At 45.5% G+C, this 17,792-nt stretch overlaps 1 protein-coding gene across 1 annotated transcript in view; it reads left to right on the top strand.

Moving 5' to 3' along the window:
* LOC137425174 (RNA exonuclease 4) overlaps positions 1-17,792 on the top strand; it is a 47,403-nt gene that overhangs the window by 4,936 nt on the left and 24,675 nt on the right. Inside the window, exons 2-5 of the mRNA XM_068113326.2 lie at positions 526-671; positions 3,404-3,846; positions 8,640-8,762; positions 15,286-15,479. Coding sequence (XP_067969427.2) covers positions 540-671; positions 3,404-3,846; positions 8,640-8,762; positions 15,286-15,479 — 892 coding nt within the window. The 5' untranslated portion in view covers positions 526-539. The remainder of the gene's footprint in view (positions 1-525; positions 672-3,403; positions 3,847-8,639; positions 8,763-15,285; positions 15,480-17,792) is intronic.

The raw sequence follows: 17,792 nt of genomic DNA, 5'->3' as shown, positions 1-17,792 counted from the left end.
GTTGGCCAACCCAGATGTTTGTGTGTGTTGGCCAACCCAGATGTTTGTGTGAGTTGGCCAACCCAGATATTTGTGTGAGTTGGCCAACCCAGATATTTGTGTGAGTTGGCCAACCCAGATATTTGTGTGAGTTGGCCAACCCAGATATTTGTGTGAGTTGGCCAACCCAGATATTTGTGTGAGTTGGCCAACCCAGATATTTGTGTGAGTTGGCCAACCCAGATATTTGTGTGAGTTGGCCAACCCAGATATTTGTGTGAGTTGGCGAACCCTGATATTTGTGTGAGTTGGCGAACCCTGATATTTGTGTGAGTTGGCCAACCCAGATATTTGTGTGAGTTGGCCAACCCAGATGTTTGTGTGAGTTGGCCAACCCAGATATTTGTGTGAGTTGGCCAACCCAGATATTTGTGTGAGTTGGCCAACCCAGATATTTGTGTGAGTTGGCCAACCCAGATGTTTGTGTGAGTTGGCCAACCCAGATAGATATGAATGCTAAATTCCATTTTTCTTTTCCCCCCCCAGGGTTATTCAAATGGATGGATCAACGAGATTTTAAGGTGAGGAAGCCAATGGCCCCTCCTGCTACCGACCAGCAATTGCGTCGTGTTGACACTCGTCGTCCCGTGAAGCCCGGCCTTGTCTCGGTCAACTGGAAGTCCTTTCAGGAGGTAGGGTGGCTAAACTCACATAAAATAGAACACACATAGCTGATGATTGGGTGGTGGGGCAGGTGAGAGACTGTGGCGGTTGTGTTCATGGTGAAACCTACATCTAGTTGCTGATTGGGAAGGTGGAGGGAGGGAGTGATCATGGGGAAATATTCATTTGATCCAAATAATGGTGTCCCCACGTCCCTCCAAGAGTGGTTGTGGTAAAACAAACACATAGCTGGTAGTTGGTGGTGGGAAGGTGGCGGTCGTGGTGAAATAAACATGTAGCTGGTTTCTCTTCCTTTTGTACGCAGTACATGGCTGCTGGTAGCATAATTTGCCACGGTGCTGCTGTATTACTGATGCAGTGCCCCTTGTAGGCTATAGCAGGAATTTGGATGCAGGATGTGGACAATAGCTTGCTTACTCTTCGGGTGGGATGGGTGAGGAGACTTGTGTGGTCATGGTGAAACAAACATGTTGCTGATGATTGTGGGGAAAGGGATGGAGAGAACAAGCATATAGCTGGTGATTTGGGGGTGGGGGAGGTTGGTGTTGTAACATAGTTGATGAGTAAAGGTTTTATTTTTTTAAGGTGCAGTTGGATGATGCATGCTCTGATTTGTATTCCCCAACCAGTGAGAAAGCTTTGTTTTGTAATAGCTGAGGAATTTACACTTGCATTTTGGATTATCATACTAAAATACACAGTTTGGTGTCTCTGTCTGTCTGTCTGACCATGTGACCACGATACATTCGGTCTTTACTTATCCAATCACAACAAACTTGACAGGGAGACTAAGGGTTACATGATGGAGGTTGTAGCGATTTAACTTCCCACCCACCCCAAGGGGGGTTTCCCTGCCAAGGGGGTTGTGTGTTGAGGTGTATATACAATATACATGTTAAGATAGCTTTATCGTGGCGTTTTTTCCGAGGGCTCTTCTAATGACAAAAGTAATAACAATTCTAATGATAATAGTATAATATTGATGTTATTACAAAACAATATTGATACTAACAATATCCCCCCCTCCCACCCCCCCCCCCCCCCTTAGGGGTGTTTCCTCTTTGAACAAACGCTGTTTTAATGTGTATAAATAGCTTATCGTGGCATTTCATGGGAGCAACGGCCCCTTACCAAAAGTAAAAATATTATAAACCACAAACTTGTGTGATTATCTTTTGAAACAGTCGCTAATGCTGTTTAACACTAAACTGAAAGAAATTTGGAGGAATCCGGACATCCGTGAGGCAATGTGGGAGTCTGTCCACCTGTATCAAAATATGACAGACAACACTTGATAGACAAAGGATTATTTATTGCATACGTACGGAGAGAAAAGTTTGACCCTCAGGCAAGCAAATCTCTGAATTCCAAGTCACAACTGCATTCAATATATACTGAAGTTAATTTCGACATGGTAAGGCAAAAGTGGAAACTGGAGCATGAGATCAGAACACAGGAATACTGATACAAGGATCCTTGGCCTCCCAATTGTGACACAAGGTCAGACCACAGATAAAACATGTTTTTGCCAGCTCAGCACAAAGAAGCAATTCTGCCCAGCAATTGTGGAATGACTCTTTGCCAATTCTGTACAAGCAAGCATATTTCCCTCGGCCCAGCTCGACTCGGTCACATGGTGCTTTTACCCAGCAAGCTTCTAGCCACAGCTGTCTCTGATTGGTCCAGAGATGACAAGTATCCATTTTTACTCTGACAGCAATCTATGCTTATCACGTAGACGAACGGACCTGAATGTAGATCTACTGTAATCTATCTAACACAACCCTTCCTGCTGTTAACGTGGTGTTTTCCATGGCATTTTTCCAAGGCCACGTCTAATAAAAGAAATAACAACACTAATGATAATTTAAAAAAACAAAAAAAACCCACCGTTTAGAGGCCATTTTTCCCCGCAAAGCGGGGGTTGGCCTTTTCGGGGACCGTGGTAGTTGTTGTTTTTTGGTCCCCTTTTTGAAGCAATGTTTTACGGCCGGATGCCCTTCCTGACGCCAACCCTTTTTGCCGCCTTCAACGACAAACAGGGAATTATCAGTGAATAATATTAATGTGACATGGTGAATAGCATAATATTAATGTTGTTATGTAACAATCTTCACCCTCCCCAAGGGGTTTTGACTTGCGATAGTGCCGCCTACCCCCAAATAGTGCCGCCTACCGCCGCCTACCCTTACGCAAGTAAATTTTATTATAGGGAATTTAAAATGGTCAGGCACGGTCTGATCCTTTCATTGACCTGATTTAACATATTATGGTGTCATGCACGGTCTAATCCCAAGCTAAAACCCTAACAACGCAGGAGCGATGTGTGGTGAGGCGAGTGCAGCGAGCCGATCGACGTTGGTTCATAGAAATAATGAAAACGAGCAACCAATTTGTCCAACGTTCAGTTGCTGCTGTACTATGAGTTTCCTTTTACATTCAAACCTGTAATGTTATAGGACTGTGGAAGTTTTGCTTTGGCTGTTGGTTTTCCCTTCTGAGCACAGAGGTTATGATACTAGGTTCAAATCCAATTTATTATTTGTTGATTTTTGTCCACTGTCTAGTAATCTCTTTTAATTGTAAAAGTGTTCTGATGTCTTCCTAATGTCCTTGTCCTGTATTCGTTGGTGATTCATGCACAAGCTCTATCTGAACCTTATCAGTGCAGAAATAACTTTGATCCACAATTTTTGCAATTTTTGAAACATGGCAAATAATTACCTTCTTATATTTCCAGTTTCTGCAACAACAGACGACCAAGACCAAGGTGGTGAAAGGGAAAGAATCCAGGGATGTGAAGAATCTGACAGGTGGAAGGACACCAAGGAAGAGTATGGTACAAAAAGAGAAGCCACGTGGAGAGAGGTCCTTGACATTGGAACGCAAAGGAAGGACTGAGGCACGATTGGGAAGGAGAGTTGGTATGAAGAATAGGGAAGTGGTAATAAAAGCCGGAAACATAAATAAAAGACAAAGCAACATAGAGGGGAAGAGATCAAGAGGAGTTGGGGGCCTGAAAAGCAAAGGGCCCGGGAAGGAGTGCGGAGATGGGTCCATGAAATGCAAAGAGAAGGGGCTCTACACGAGTACCGAGAAGAGCTGTGCAATGTCGAGGAGTTTGAAAAATCCCCCGAAGAAGCAAAAAATTAAGAGCGAGATGGAGACTGACATAGAGAAAAGGTAAGGAAGATGGTGTGAAGATTTGTGGTGTGTGTGTTGTTTCGAAAACTTATTTGAGGAATTAGTTTTATTTTATTTATTTTTGTTCTTATTCACGTTTCCCACATAATGGAGATGCTCACATGTTTTTGATCTTTGCTTCATTCTTCACGATTCTGTATCCACTTCAATTCAATTGAAAGGCGTTTTGAATACTTGGACCCAGGACACGTGTGTGAACTTCATTCCCAATGTTAATTTGCCAGCAGTCTTTGTCCTATGGTGTATGCACTTGCACATGCTTCTCCATGTGCCTTGTTGACAAAGGAATTTTTTTTGTGCTTTCAATTCGTTATGGTTAAGTATCTTGCATCAGTGACAACCCATCCAGGAGTGGCAACCCATCCAGGAGTGGCAACCCATCCAGAATCAAGGAAAAAAATGTTTCAGCAGAACAGACTGTAAGGACTAGGGGTCCCCAAATATTTTTGATTGTGGGCCAGAAGCAAAATTCTCTAGCATCTCGCAAGCCGAACAACCAAAGACATTTTAAACGAGGCAGTTCATTGAACACCATACCTGTTCAGAGAGTTAATAGAACAAGCAGCTACTTAAATTTTAATAAAACATGTTTTTGGCATGTTTAGGAAACGCAGTCAGTACAAACGGCCTGTTTCACTCATTGTGAGCTAGGCCCCATTATAAGGAGGGGGGCAGGGGGAGGGAGGGCATGTTGTACTTGCCAGTATAAAGTTGGATGAATGAGTACGATTAAATCAAATCGATAATATAAAATATAAATGAAATTGGTCCAATCCAGAAACCAAAACACCAATAAGCAAGCAATATCACTATCAAATATCAATGACGATCAAATCAATCCAGCAAAGTTATTGTTCGCAATGGAATGGAAACAAGATCCGACTGGAGAAAATATTTTCCTCCATTAAACATACCATTAAATAGCCTGGTGTTGGGCTAGCGGTTAGGGTGCCGGCTTGGGATTCTAGGATCCTGGGTTCGAATCCCGGTCGATCGCTGAATTAACGCCAGGGGGGTTGCCTCAGCCTGTCATCCTTCCGAGGTCGGCTAATTGAGTACCAGTTCACTGGTAATTCCCTACTTGTCATAAAAGGCGACAAAAAGGGTTGGCGGCAGGAAGGGCATCCGGCCGTAAAACATTGCTTCAAAAAAAGGGGACCAAAAAAACAACAACAACCACGGTCCCCGAAAAAGGCCAACCCCTGCTTTGTGGGGAAAAATGGCCTCTAAAGGTTTTTTTTTGGTTTTTTTAAACATACCATTAAATCAGATGCCGTGTATGTTCATTATCTCGTGCGTGTTAATCCCTTCTAGTGTTTATCATTTATCAAGTTGGGTCTGTATGGATAAATGCCACAGGCCCTTAACACATCATTAGGGGCAGATAGAATAGAAGAACATGAGATGGGATTAACTTAGAAAAACTTAGCAGCTAAATTCACACCATGCAATCAATCCATTGAGGAGGATTAGAATTAGCTCCACGGTCTGGACTGATGACGCCCGCGATCCAGCTGTGAAATACAGTCCACCTTTTGAGGAGCCTTGGTATAGAGCATGGTGCATGATGATTATGATGATGTGATTATATGGAGAAAGCAAGTCTTGTATTGTTTATGATGATATATTTAATGATGGTTGTATTGTTTATGATGTTTATGATATATTTAAATTAGTACGGCAATGCAATGGGCTGAGTGTATAATATACAGGATTCGTCTCACCAGATAAATGGTCTGAGGGTGTAATCTATCTATCTAGATTCTGTCTTCTATCTATTCTCCATCTATATCTACAGTGCATTCAGAAAGTATTCAGACCCCTTCACTTTTTTCACATTTTGTTATGTTGCAGCCTTATGCTGAAATCGTTTAAATTCATTTTTCCCTCATCAATCTACACTCAATACCCCATAATGACAAAGAGAAAACAGGATTTTAGAAAGTTTTGCAAATTTATTAAAAAGAAAAACTGAAATATCACATTTACATAAATATTCAGACCCTTTGCTATGAGACTTGAAATTTAGCTCAGGTGCCTCCCATTTCTCTTGATCATCTTTGAGATGTTTCTACACCTTGATTGGGGTCCACCTGTGGTAAATTCAATTGATTGGACATGATTTGGAAAGGCACACACCTGTCTATATAAGGTCTCACAGCTGACAATGCATATCAGAGCAAAAACTAAGCCATGAGGTCGAAGGAACTGCCTGCAGAGCTCAGAGACAGGATTGTGTTGAGGCACAGATCGGGGGAAGCCTACAAAAAAAAATTCTGCTGCATTGAAGGTTCCCAAGAGCACAGTGGCCTCCATAATTCTTAAATGGAAGACGTTTGGAACAACCAGGACTCTACCTAGAGCTGGCCGCCCGGCCAAACTGAGCAATCGGGGGAGAAGGGCCTTGGTAAGAGAGGTGACCAAGAACCCGATGGTCACTCTGGCTGAGCTACAGAGATCCTGTGTGGAGATGGGAGAAACTTCCAGAAGGAAAACCATCACTGCAACACTCCACCGATCTGGGCTTTATGGCAGAGTGGCCAGACGGAAGCCTCTCCTCAGTGAAAGACACATGAAAACCCACAGAATCTTGTTTCTCACAGTCTGAGAGTCCTTTAGGTGCTTTTTTGCAAAGTACAAGTGGGCTTTCATGTGTCTTTCACTGAGGACAACCAAACATGAATACAAGAAAATAGCTCGCACAATCGCTCAGGCTTAGATTTTTCGATTTCAGATCATGGGTCTCCCTGAGGGGATTAACCCCCAAACTTTGGATCCTTAGTCATCCCTTATTTACCAACTGATTGCTCTGAAACCCGATACACACCCTTCTACTTGATGGCCCGCACAATCTCTCAGGCTTTGATTTTTCGATTCTGGATCATGGGGGCTCCTGGGAGGGGGCGGAGGTTTAACCCCTAAAACTTTGGATCCCCACTCATCTCTTATTTACCAACCGATTGCTCTGAAACCTGATACAGCTCTTCGACTCTATGATCTGCAGATCGCTCGGTATTAGATTTTTCGATTTCATATTTTTCGATTACTGATCCCTGGGAGAGGGGGGGGGGGAGGGGGCTTTGCTCCCTGAAATTTTGGATCCCGACTTGTCCCTTTTTTACCAACCGACTGCTCTGAAAACCCAATACAACCCTTCAACTCTGGCCCACACAATCAGTCGGGCTTCGATTTTTCTATTTCGGATTATGGGGGGCTCCCAGGGAGTTTACTTTTGTTTTAAGCTCTGGGTGGTTTGGTTGTGCTGAGTGGTTTGCCATTGATTTCCGAGCAGTCAACAACAGCAGGAATTTGTAATTTGTTCAGGGTGCCAGCATTAACTCGCCCTAATCTTCAGGGAAGACATGGTGGGATCCTTACCGTCCACCAATTAATGCCAACAGATGAGACACTCAGGTTAACGTTTATCTGAGGGACTTTACACACATGTATCGCCCTGTCTTGTCTGCGAAACACCAGGATGGACGTTTATAATTGGGTCAGGATTTAAACCTTGGCATGTGGACCTGCCATACTGTGGTGGTTCAACCCAATTCATCCTTCAGGCTTTCAAGCAGGTGTCGTGCACCACCATCTCATGTTTTCCCCATTCCCACATCCTTACCCATATTTTTTTTAACCCCCATTAATTCCACCAGGTGTAACCCTCTAATTTGAAGGTTGTTGTTTCCTCACTTTTCCTGCCCGTTGATTCCCATGATTTTTGTTGTCAGCTGTTACCCTGACGGTTCATACTCTCCACCACCTTGCTCTTCCATGAGGCTCGATCTTTCAAATTTTTATTTGTTTTTGTGATGACAGGTTCTGCAAATTAAAGGTACTAGGGCATGCCCGTACTATATCTATATCTAAAATTATATCCCCCCCTCTATTTACATGAAATGGTTTGGTTCATGAAATGTTTTGGTCCATTCGCAACGCCAAAGCGAACGGCGAACGCTTTACATGAAATGGTTTGGTCCATGAAATGTTTTGGTCCATTCGCAACGCCAAAGCGAACGGCGAACGGCTTGCGAGTACAGTGACAATCCCCCCCCCCCCCCCCCCCCCCCTCTATTTACATGAAATGGTTTTTATTAGTTTTAAAACATAGTTTAACGCCAACATAGCGCCAACATAGTTTGCAAACGTGAAATAAATGAATACGCTCTCAAATGTGCCATCCGAGGCAGAGTGTGTTCGCCACGTTCGGCACACGCGATAGCTTGCTGCTCTCTGATTGGTTGAATCGTTTTTTGGACATAGCTCGGTAAGTAATTGTCCGATTAATATGAAACCTTGAAAAGGCACATCCTCGGGTCCCCAGCAATATACCTGGCAAGTTTAAAGTATATCGGACCCGTGGTTGTCGAGAAACAGCGGTCACAGACAAACACACACACACACACAGACACACACACATACACACAGAGATTACTGGAATTATAGATAGATATTGATGTAGAGGTAAGATGCAATGATGGATGTGGGATATGAAAAATCAAATCCTTAATTTGCTCCATCTTCTCATGAGTTTTTCCAAGCCTGCTAATCCTGCATCTTGATTCTACTTCATGCTCCTTTAGTATCTCTACACCCTTTACACAGCCATGACAACATCAACACGGTTATCGTCACAAAACTCAAAGTTGTATAATCGATCAATGTCCAACAATCACTTGGAAATCATTTGTGACAGTTATATTCTGTCCTATATAATATTGAGATCTGCATAAACTTCCTCTGTCTCATTCACTTTTCTGTACCCTCTCAAGCCCTGGAATCTGGTTTGACGATGTGGATCTGGAAGTGCTTGCTGACGTTGGTGACTGGAGATGTACATCTCGTTTAGGTGATGCAGCAGAGGTCCATGGCACCTGTCCCCGCTGTGCACAAAGGTTAGACTTGTATATCTATGGTTTAAAACAAATTGCTTTTTGAATATCAAACTTCCTGAATTATTGGATACGAGCAAAGGTACCCGGTGTTGCCATCACTCATCCCACCCCCTCCCTCCGGACTCACACCCTTTGCCACTCCTTCCCCCCCACTCCTCCCACCATTTCCCCTTCCTCCCCTTCCCCTGCTTCCTCCGGACTCCCACCCCTTCACCGTGATAGTTGGTGGCTCATTTGTTTATAAGTTATGAATTGTGAGCAAAATGACTATAAAACCCATAGTTAGGTGTATCGTGGTAAAAAATGTGATTCAACAATAAAGTTTCATCGCGATTAACCTTTGGAGCTCACAGAGACAGAGAAGGGGCGAGGGGAGAGACAGAGAGGGGGCGAGGGGAGAGACAGAGAGGGGGCGAGGGGAGAGACAGAGAGGGGGCGAGGGGAGAGACAGAGAGGGGGCGAGGGGAGAGACAGAGAGGGGGCGAGGGGAGAGACAGAGAGGGGGCGAGGGGAGAGACAGAGAGGGGGCGAGGGGAGAGACAGAGAGGGGGCGAGGGGAGAGACAGAGAGGGGGCGAGGGGAGAGACAGAGAGGGGCCAAGGGGAGAGACAGAGAGGGGCGAGGGGAGAGACAGAGAGGGGCGAGGGGAGAGACAGAGAGGGGGCGAGGGGAGAGACAGAGAGGGGGCGAGGGGAGAGACAGAGAGGGGGCGAGGGGAGAGACAGAGAGGGGCGAGGGGAGAGACAGAGAGGGGGCGAGGGGAGAGACAGAGAGGGGGCGAGGGGAGAGACAGAGAGGGGCGAGGGGAGAGACAGAGAGGGGGGCGAGGGGAGAGACAGAGAGGGGGCGAGGGGATTGACAGAGAGGGGGCGAGGGGATTGACAGAGAGGGGGCGAGGGGATTGACAGAGAGGGCGAGGGGATTGACAGAGAGGAGGCGAGGGGATTGACAGAGAGGGGGCGAGGGGATTGACAGAGAGGGGGCGAGGGGAGAGACAGAGAGGGGGCGAGGGGAGAGACAGAGAGGGGGCGAGGGGAGAGACAGAGAGGGGGTGAGGGGAGAGACAGAGAGGGGGCGAGGGGAGAGACAGAGAGGGGGCGAGGGGAGAGACAGAGAGGGGGCGAGGGGAGAGACAGAGAGGGGGCGAGGAGAGAGACAGAGAGGGGGGCGAGGGGAGAGACAGAGAGGGGGCGAGGGGAGAGGGGGCGAGGCGGCGAGGGGAGAGACAGAGAGGGGGGAGAGGGGGCGAGGGGAGAGACGGAGAGGGGCGAGGGGAGAGACGGAGAGGGGGGCGAGACAGAGAGGGGGCGAGGGGAGAGACAGAGAGGGGGCGAGGGGAGAGACAGAGAGGGGGCAAGGGGAGAGACAGAGAGGGGGCGAGGGGAGAGACAGAGAGGGGGCGAGGGGAGAGGGGGCGAGGAGAGAGACAGAGAGGGGGCGAGGGGAGAGGGGGCGAGGGGGCGAGGGGAGAGACAGAGAGGGGCCGAGGGGAGAGACAGAGAGGGGCGAGGGGAGAGACAGAAAGGGGGCGGCGGGAGAGAGACAGGGAGGTGAAGAGGAGAAAAAGAGAGGGTTGTGGGGAGAGACAGGGAGGGGTGGGAGAAAAAAATAATAAGAAACATGAGGAGAGGGGGTGGGGAGTGTGGGGAGGTGGGGGGGCGGGGGTTAGCAATGATAATGATATGTTGCGCTTAATGACCACACACACACACACACACACACACACACACACACACACACACACACACACACACACACACACACATCTCCTGTATGAGCACTTGTGAGTGGACCGAGGGACCGCAGCCCTGTTTGAAATTCTGTTGGGGTAAAGCATAAACACGCATAAAGTACATCAATGCGACAACCCCAAAGCAGCAAATGTTTACCTCAAAACAGGCCTTTGTTCATCCATCGGTGTACTTTCTCCTTTTTAAAGGAAGGAAATAAATAAAATAGACTATAGGCATAGCAGGAGGATTGCCACGTCCCCACTCTGTTGCCTTGTTTTGCCCAGTGTCCATACTTATTATGCTTTATTGTTTTCTGTTTTTTCCAAACCTAAATTTCCTTCCCTTGGCTGCATGTTACCCTCTCCACTGTTGATGTGGTCAGACTCTCACCGCTCTGTTATTCAGCTCTTCTATGAGCTCAATCTGGTTAAAAACGAAAACATTTTAAATAATGTTTCCATTCTGTTCCCTTTCTTACTTGTCTTTCCCTCTTCCCTTCCTCTCAATTTATGATCCTCTCCCTCTGCACAAACTCCCTCCACCCCATCCCACCCCTCCCACCAACGAACCTTCCACTGTACATGTAGTATACAGTGTCCATTAATATAGTAAAAGCATGCTATGGGAAATCGGTGGTCCACTTTTTCACACTTATAGAATGTTTGAGTCAAATGAAGTATGTATGAATCTGAGTTTACTGAAGAATTAAGTGATCTGACAACTACTGATACAGTCGTGGAAACAATATTTGCACCCTTGCACTTTTTTCAAATAACTCACGATTTTCTCTAAAAATAAGTTGAAATTGACAAAAGTATTTGGTCTCCACAATTCTTTGTTTCACTGTTAATATGACAGAACCTTTGTTTTTTATTCAGATCTTAATATATCCTTTAAAATCAGAAAATAAAAAGAAATGGCATTGACAAAATTATTGACACCCTCGACTTAATATCTGGTAGCACGGCCTTTGGACAAAATAACTGCAGTCAAGCGCTTCCTATAGCCATGAATGAGCTTCCTTCACCTCTCTACTGGCAGTTTAGCCCACTCTTCTTGTGCAAACTGCTCCAGTTATCCCAGATTTGAAGGGTGCCTTCTCCCAACTGCTGTTTTCAGATCTCCCCACAGGTGTTCCATGGGATTTAGTGCTTTCCCAAAAAGCTCTAATTTGGTCTCATCTATCCACAGGACATTCTCCCAGAAGGATTTTGGCTTGTTCAGGTGAGTTTTGGCAAACCCCAGTTGGGCTTTCTCAGCAGTGGGGTACTCCTGGGTCTCCTACCAGAGAACCCCCTTTCATTGAGTTGGTGACGGATGGTGCAAGTTGAAACTGTCGTACCTTGTATCTCAAGCTCAGCTTGAATCTGTTTGGCAGTTGATCGAGGTGCTTTCTCCACCATTCGAACAATCCTTCGCTGCAATCGTCGATTAAATTTTCTCTTGTGGCCACGTCCAGGGAGGTTGGCTGCAGTGCCATGGGCATTGAACTTCCTGATAACATTGTGTACGGTGGACACAGGAACATCAAGGTTTCCAGAGATGGACTTGTAGCCTTGAGATTGTCCATGCTTGGCTACAATCTTGTGTCTGACCTCCTCAGACAATTCTCTGGTTTTCTTTATTTTCTCCATGCTCATTGTCGTACACACAGTGACACAAAACAGCAGAATGACTCCTTTTCTCCATTCAAACTGGTTGAATGAGTGATTTTTATATTGCAGGCACCTGCAGCTCACCATAGGTGAGTTCATTTCCAAAGTAAAGGAGAATCACCTGCTTGAATTCGAATTCTTTCTAAACTTCTAAAAGGTGCCAATAATACTGTCCGGACCACTTTAGGATTTCTGTGTGGAATAAGATAAGATTTAGTAATTTTTTCATTTTTTTTTAGCTCACCTGGAACGAAGTTCAGGGGAGCTCATGTGATGGCGTGTTGTCCGCCCGTCAGACCATCCATCCGTAAACACTTGAAACTTCTTCTCCGAAACCGCTGATGGGATTGCGACCAAATTTGGCATGAATGATATTTGTTGTGTTGTGACTAAAGTTTGTTCACGGCATTTAAAAAATCGGTGTCTATGGGGGTTTACCGGGGGTCAAAGTGGATCCAGGTTTGACCCCCCAAAATAGGAATTTGCTTTTTTCTCTGAAACTACACACAATATTTCGATGAAACTTGACCACAACCTTCACCACCCGTGATGTACCAAAGTTTGTTCACAGCATTAAAAACAATCTGCCCTTTTGGGGGTCGACAGGGGGGTTGCCCCCCAAAATAGGTATTTGCTTTCTTCTCAGAAACTACACATGCAATTTTGATGAAACTTGACCACAACCTTAATCACCCATGTTGTACTAATGCTTGTTTCAAGGGATTGGAAAAATTGTGATCTCAGGAGGTAGAAGGGGTGGGGGTGGGGGGCTGATGCCCCCCAAAATAGGTATTTTTTTGTTTGTCAAAAGTCTTATGATTATTTTAGTATGATTCCACATAATGAATGTAGAGCAATAAACGTAGAGCAGCAACGAAGGCTGGAAAGGGTGGAAATGCGAATGGTTCGGTGGATGTGCGGAGTGTCGTTGAGAGAGAGGAAGACAAATGATGAATTGCGAAAGATGATGGGAATAGAGCCTGTGATTGATGCTGTGAAGAGGAACAGGTTGAGATGGTTTGGTCATGTGTTGAGGAAGGATGAAAGTGACTGGTTGAGAAGAGTGATGGAAATGAATGTGGAAGGAAGTAGAGGACGGGGAAGACCGAGAAAGACTTGGCTAAAGATGGTGGAAGAAGAAATGCGGGCAAGGGGGTTAACAAGGGGAGATGCAGAAAATAGGGCAAAATGGAGAAGATTGTTATGGGGACCGCAAGGCTAACCCCCGCTCTGGCAGGGAAAATGGCCTTAAAATGCATGTTGTTGTTGTTTGTGTTGTGATTCCACATGCTGCCTTGTCGCCTAGCAACCACTGAAATTGGTTTAAAATACCTTTAGTCAGTGCAGTACACTGTTTATTCTACCAGGTGAGCACCAGAGATATTGCCTCTATTTTTTGTTTTGTTCCACTGCAAACCAAAGAAATATATACTACCGGTCAAAAGTTTTAGAACACCTCAATTTTTCTAGTTTTTATTGAAATTTACGCAGTTTAATGTCTCAATGTACTCTGAAATTAAACATAGAACAAATAAACAATTGGAGATAAAAAAGAAATCATGGAATCATTTTGTTTAACAAAATTTAATTTTTATTTTTGACTCAGCAAAGTAGCCACCTTTTGCAGATATAACCGCCGAACACACTCGTGGCATTCTTTCTACAATGGAAATCAAATATTGTTCGGGAAGTTCTTCCCAACACTGTTGCAGAAGTTCCCACAAATGTGTTGCACTTGTAGGTTGCTTTGCTTTCACCCTTCTGTCCAGTTCATCCCAAACCAGCTCGATGGGGTTTAAGTCTGGAGACTGTGCTGGCCATTCCATGATTTGAAGCCCACCGTCTTGTTCTTTTCCTCGAAGGTAGTTTTGACATAGCCTGGAGGTGTGTTTAGGGTCATTATCTTGCTGTAGGATGAACCCCTGACCAACTAGGCATATACCAGAGGGTATTGCATGGTGCTGCAAAATGCTGTGGTAGCCCTTTTTGGTTCAGGGTGCCAGTCACTTTGTGCAAGTCGCCGACTCTGGATCCAGCAAAAGAGCCCCAGACCATCATGCTTCCTCCTCCATGTTTGACAGTTGGTGTCACACACTGAGGAACCATCCTTTCGCCTACTCGACGGTGTACAAAAACCCTGCGTGATGAATCAAAGATTTCAAATTTTGATTCATCGGTCCATAAGACCTTCTTCCAGTCTTCAGTAGTCCACTGGCGGTGCTTCATGGCCCAGGCAAGCCTCTTTTTCTTATTTTGCCATCTTAGCAATGGCTTTCTTACTGTCACTCGACCTGTCAAACCTGCAGCTCGAAGTCTTCTCTTCACAGTTCAAACTGGGACTTGCTTACTTCGACCAGTGTTAAGCTGTGCTTGAAGCTGTTGTCCTGTGAGCCACCTATCACGCAAGCTGTTGACTCTCAGAAACTTGTCTTCTGATTATGTTGTGGCTTTGGGTCTGCCAGACCTCTTCCTGTCAGAGTTTCTTCTAGTTTCCAATATACTACTTCCTGCAGTGCAATATTGTCCAATAATGCTTCAGAGGGTGTAATAACAGTCTGTTCCAATACTGCTTTTATACAGACAGGGGGTTTGTAATCAAGTAATCAGCAGAGGTTGGGACACGTGTATGACTTGTTTGCATCAACTTTCAAGGCTTAATTTACTTACATTGCTGCAGAACAGCTGTAAGTTGTTAACCCATTGCTTGTTCCCTGAAGAAGGCCTTTTTTTACAATATAACTGTACAATTTACATTATTTTCCCGTTTTTGCTAACCTAAACTTTTTTTTAACCTCGAGCAGTTTACTGCTTACCTTTGTACCATTTCAGGTTATTCACTGGACTTGAGTTGCTTAAATTTCAATAAAAACTGGAAAAATTGAGGTGTTCAAAATCTTTTGACCGGTAGTGTATATGTGGATACCAAAAGATTTTTTAACTTCAACAATTTTCTGTAAGAAATGGTGCATTATTTTTAAAAAGTGCAATGGTGCCAATATTTATGGCCACGACTGTATATCAGATGGGTATCGTTCGGCACACTGCCTGAACCGATTGGGGATGTAATGGCGGGCGGGACCTTCTCCAAAATGTCTTTACGATTGCTCCTCTTCCACCTTTCCCCTCTCTTTGCAGTATTAGCAGAGAATTGGCTTTGGATTGTGAGATGGTGGGTGGTGGCTTCTCAGGTCGGTCTAATATCTTGGCTCGAGTCAGTCTGGTTTGCCGTCATGGCAACGTGGCGTATGATACTCTTGTGAAACCCAATGAGAAAATCACAGATTGGAGGTCGCAAGTCACTGGCCTCAACGAGCAAAGCCTACTGGAAGGTAGGTCAGAGGTTCAATTGTTAGCTCAAAACAATTGTTACCTCTGCCACCTAATGTGGATGGAGGTTATGTTTTTACCCCTGTCTGTCTGCTTGTTTGTGAACAGGATATCTCATAAAGTTGTGGACGGATTCGGATGAAATTTGGTAGAGAGAATGGGTAAGTGACAAGGAAGAAATGATTAGATTTTGGTGAAGATCCGGATCCTGATACTAGAGTTTTAAAAGTTATTCTTCGCCATTGAGAGATGAGGCCAAAAATGACAAATAGCACAATCTCTCAAAAAGTTATGGACGGATTTGGACGAAACTTGGTGGACAGGTAGGGTGTGTAACAGGGATGAATTGTTTTGATTTTGGTGAAGATCCGAATCCGGATCCACAAATATTTAAATGTTTTAAGTGATTCTTCACCATTGAGATATAGGGCCAAGTGCAATATATAGCGTGATAATTCTAAAAGTTGTGGATGCGGTATGACAAAAGGAGGTGGACGAGTTGGTTAGGTGACAAGAACAACTAACCCTAACCCGAACAACATTTGAGAGCAGGGAGATGTGTGGAAGGGAGAGGGCTTGGGGGGAGGAGGTGTGGGAAGGGGGGGGGGGGGAGGGAGAAGTATAAAACACAAGGACACCAAGGACTTCTGGCCAAGGACCAAGGACAGAAGTTGGTATTTCAAAAAGGTGGATTTGGGGTGAAATTAGCGGGGGTAGAAAAGATCAAGGTTTTGGATGGGGGAAGATAAGAGATGGTGGTGAACAGCTGTTTTGTAGACCTGGAGGGTGGAGTGGGATTGAAGAGAGTGAGGGAGTTTGTTCCAGAGGTGGGAGAAAAGAGGAATGAAGGAGTGAAGGTGAGCAGAGAGTCTTGATTTTGGCAGTTTAACCATAAGAGGGTTGCAGGCAGATCTTGTGCGACCTGTAGGAATATTTGGGGGACAGAGCCCAGAGAGAGCTGGGGGAGGCAAGGCCAGAGAGGAGTCGGTAGAAGACGGAAAGACCACCAACCTGCCTGCGGTGAGTGAGTGAGAGGCACTTGGAGGTAGCTTCATCGCGGGAGATTCCAATGATTCTGAATTGGTTTCAACAGCGTGAAGACGAGCTAGGTGTGAGGCAGGAGCACCAGCCCAGAGGGGAGGGCAGTATTCCATTGAGCTGCGGATGAAAGCCTTGTATGTGGTGAGGAGCTCAGGTGTGCCAAAGAAGGACTTCGCACGACAGAGGATGCCCAGTCGGCGACTGGCTTTGGAGGCCAGATTTGAAATGTGGTTTTCCCAGGAAAGATCATGGCAGATAGTGAGACCCAAAAGCTTGAGTGACAGAACTTCTTGGAGAGGATTATTCAGAAAGTGGATGGGAGGGTTGTCCAGTCGGTCTTTTTGGAGAGACATCGTAAGAGTGTGAGATTTGTCAGGATTGAAAGACATGTTCCACTTGTTTGCCCAGTCTGTGATTTTGTCCAGATCTGCAGAGAGTGAGGAGGCTGCAGACTGCCGATCTGAGGGATGAGGAATGGAGCGACAGAGAGTAGAGTCATCAGCAAAGAGGTAGAGAGGATTTTCAAGAGAGTTGGAGAGATCATTGATGAAGACCAGAAAAAGCACAGGGCCCAGAACACTGCCTTGGGGAACTCCAGCCTGAACAGGAAGAGGAGATGAGAGAAACCCATTCAGGGCCACACGTTGACTACGACTAGAGAGGAAGTCCGCCAGCCATGCGTGGAGATTTCCATGGATACCAAAGGAGGAGAGTTTGGTGAGCAGAGTGGGGTGCCAGACCGTATCGAAGGCACGTGATATGTCAAGGGAGATGGCTCTAATTTCCTGTTTGGCATTGAGGACCTCCATCCATTGTTGAGAAAGCAGAAGCAGCATGTCCAGAGTAGAGTGACCAGGTCTGAAACCAAATTGATGATCAGAGATCAAGCCATTGGAGAAGAGGAAAGGTTTCATATCTGAAGCAATGATGGATTCCATGACTTTGCTGATAATTGGGAGAAGGCTGATTGGTCTGTAGTTGCTTGGATCTGTTTTTGCACCTTTTTTGTGCAAAGCAGTGATGTTGGCTGATTTCCAAGCAGATGGCAGATGACCTTGAGCAAAAGAGAGGGTAAAGAGAACAGAGAGAGGGAGTGAAAGAGCGGAAGAACAGGATTTTAGGACCCTTGGGCTGATGCCGTCAGGTCCAGTTGCAGAATCAGAGTCGAGGGTTGACAGAAAATTTTCCACCTTGTCAGGAGGAAAGGACACAGAGTCCAGGAGCAGCTGGGTATGACTGGGTATGGTGGGTACAGAGAGGGATGGGTTTGGGAC

The sequence above is a fragment of the Myxine glutinosa genome, chromosome 4, assembly GCF_964187855.1.
Source record: "Myxine glutinosa chromosome 4, kmMyxGlut1.1, whole genome shotgun sequence".
Taxonomy (NCBI): Eukaryota; Metazoa; Chordata; class Myxini; order Myxiniformes; family Myxinidae; genus Myxine; species Myxine glutinosa.
The sequence above is the reverse complement of the archived record's forward strand: the minus strand, read 5'-3'. Positions and strand labels throughout refer to the sequence as shown.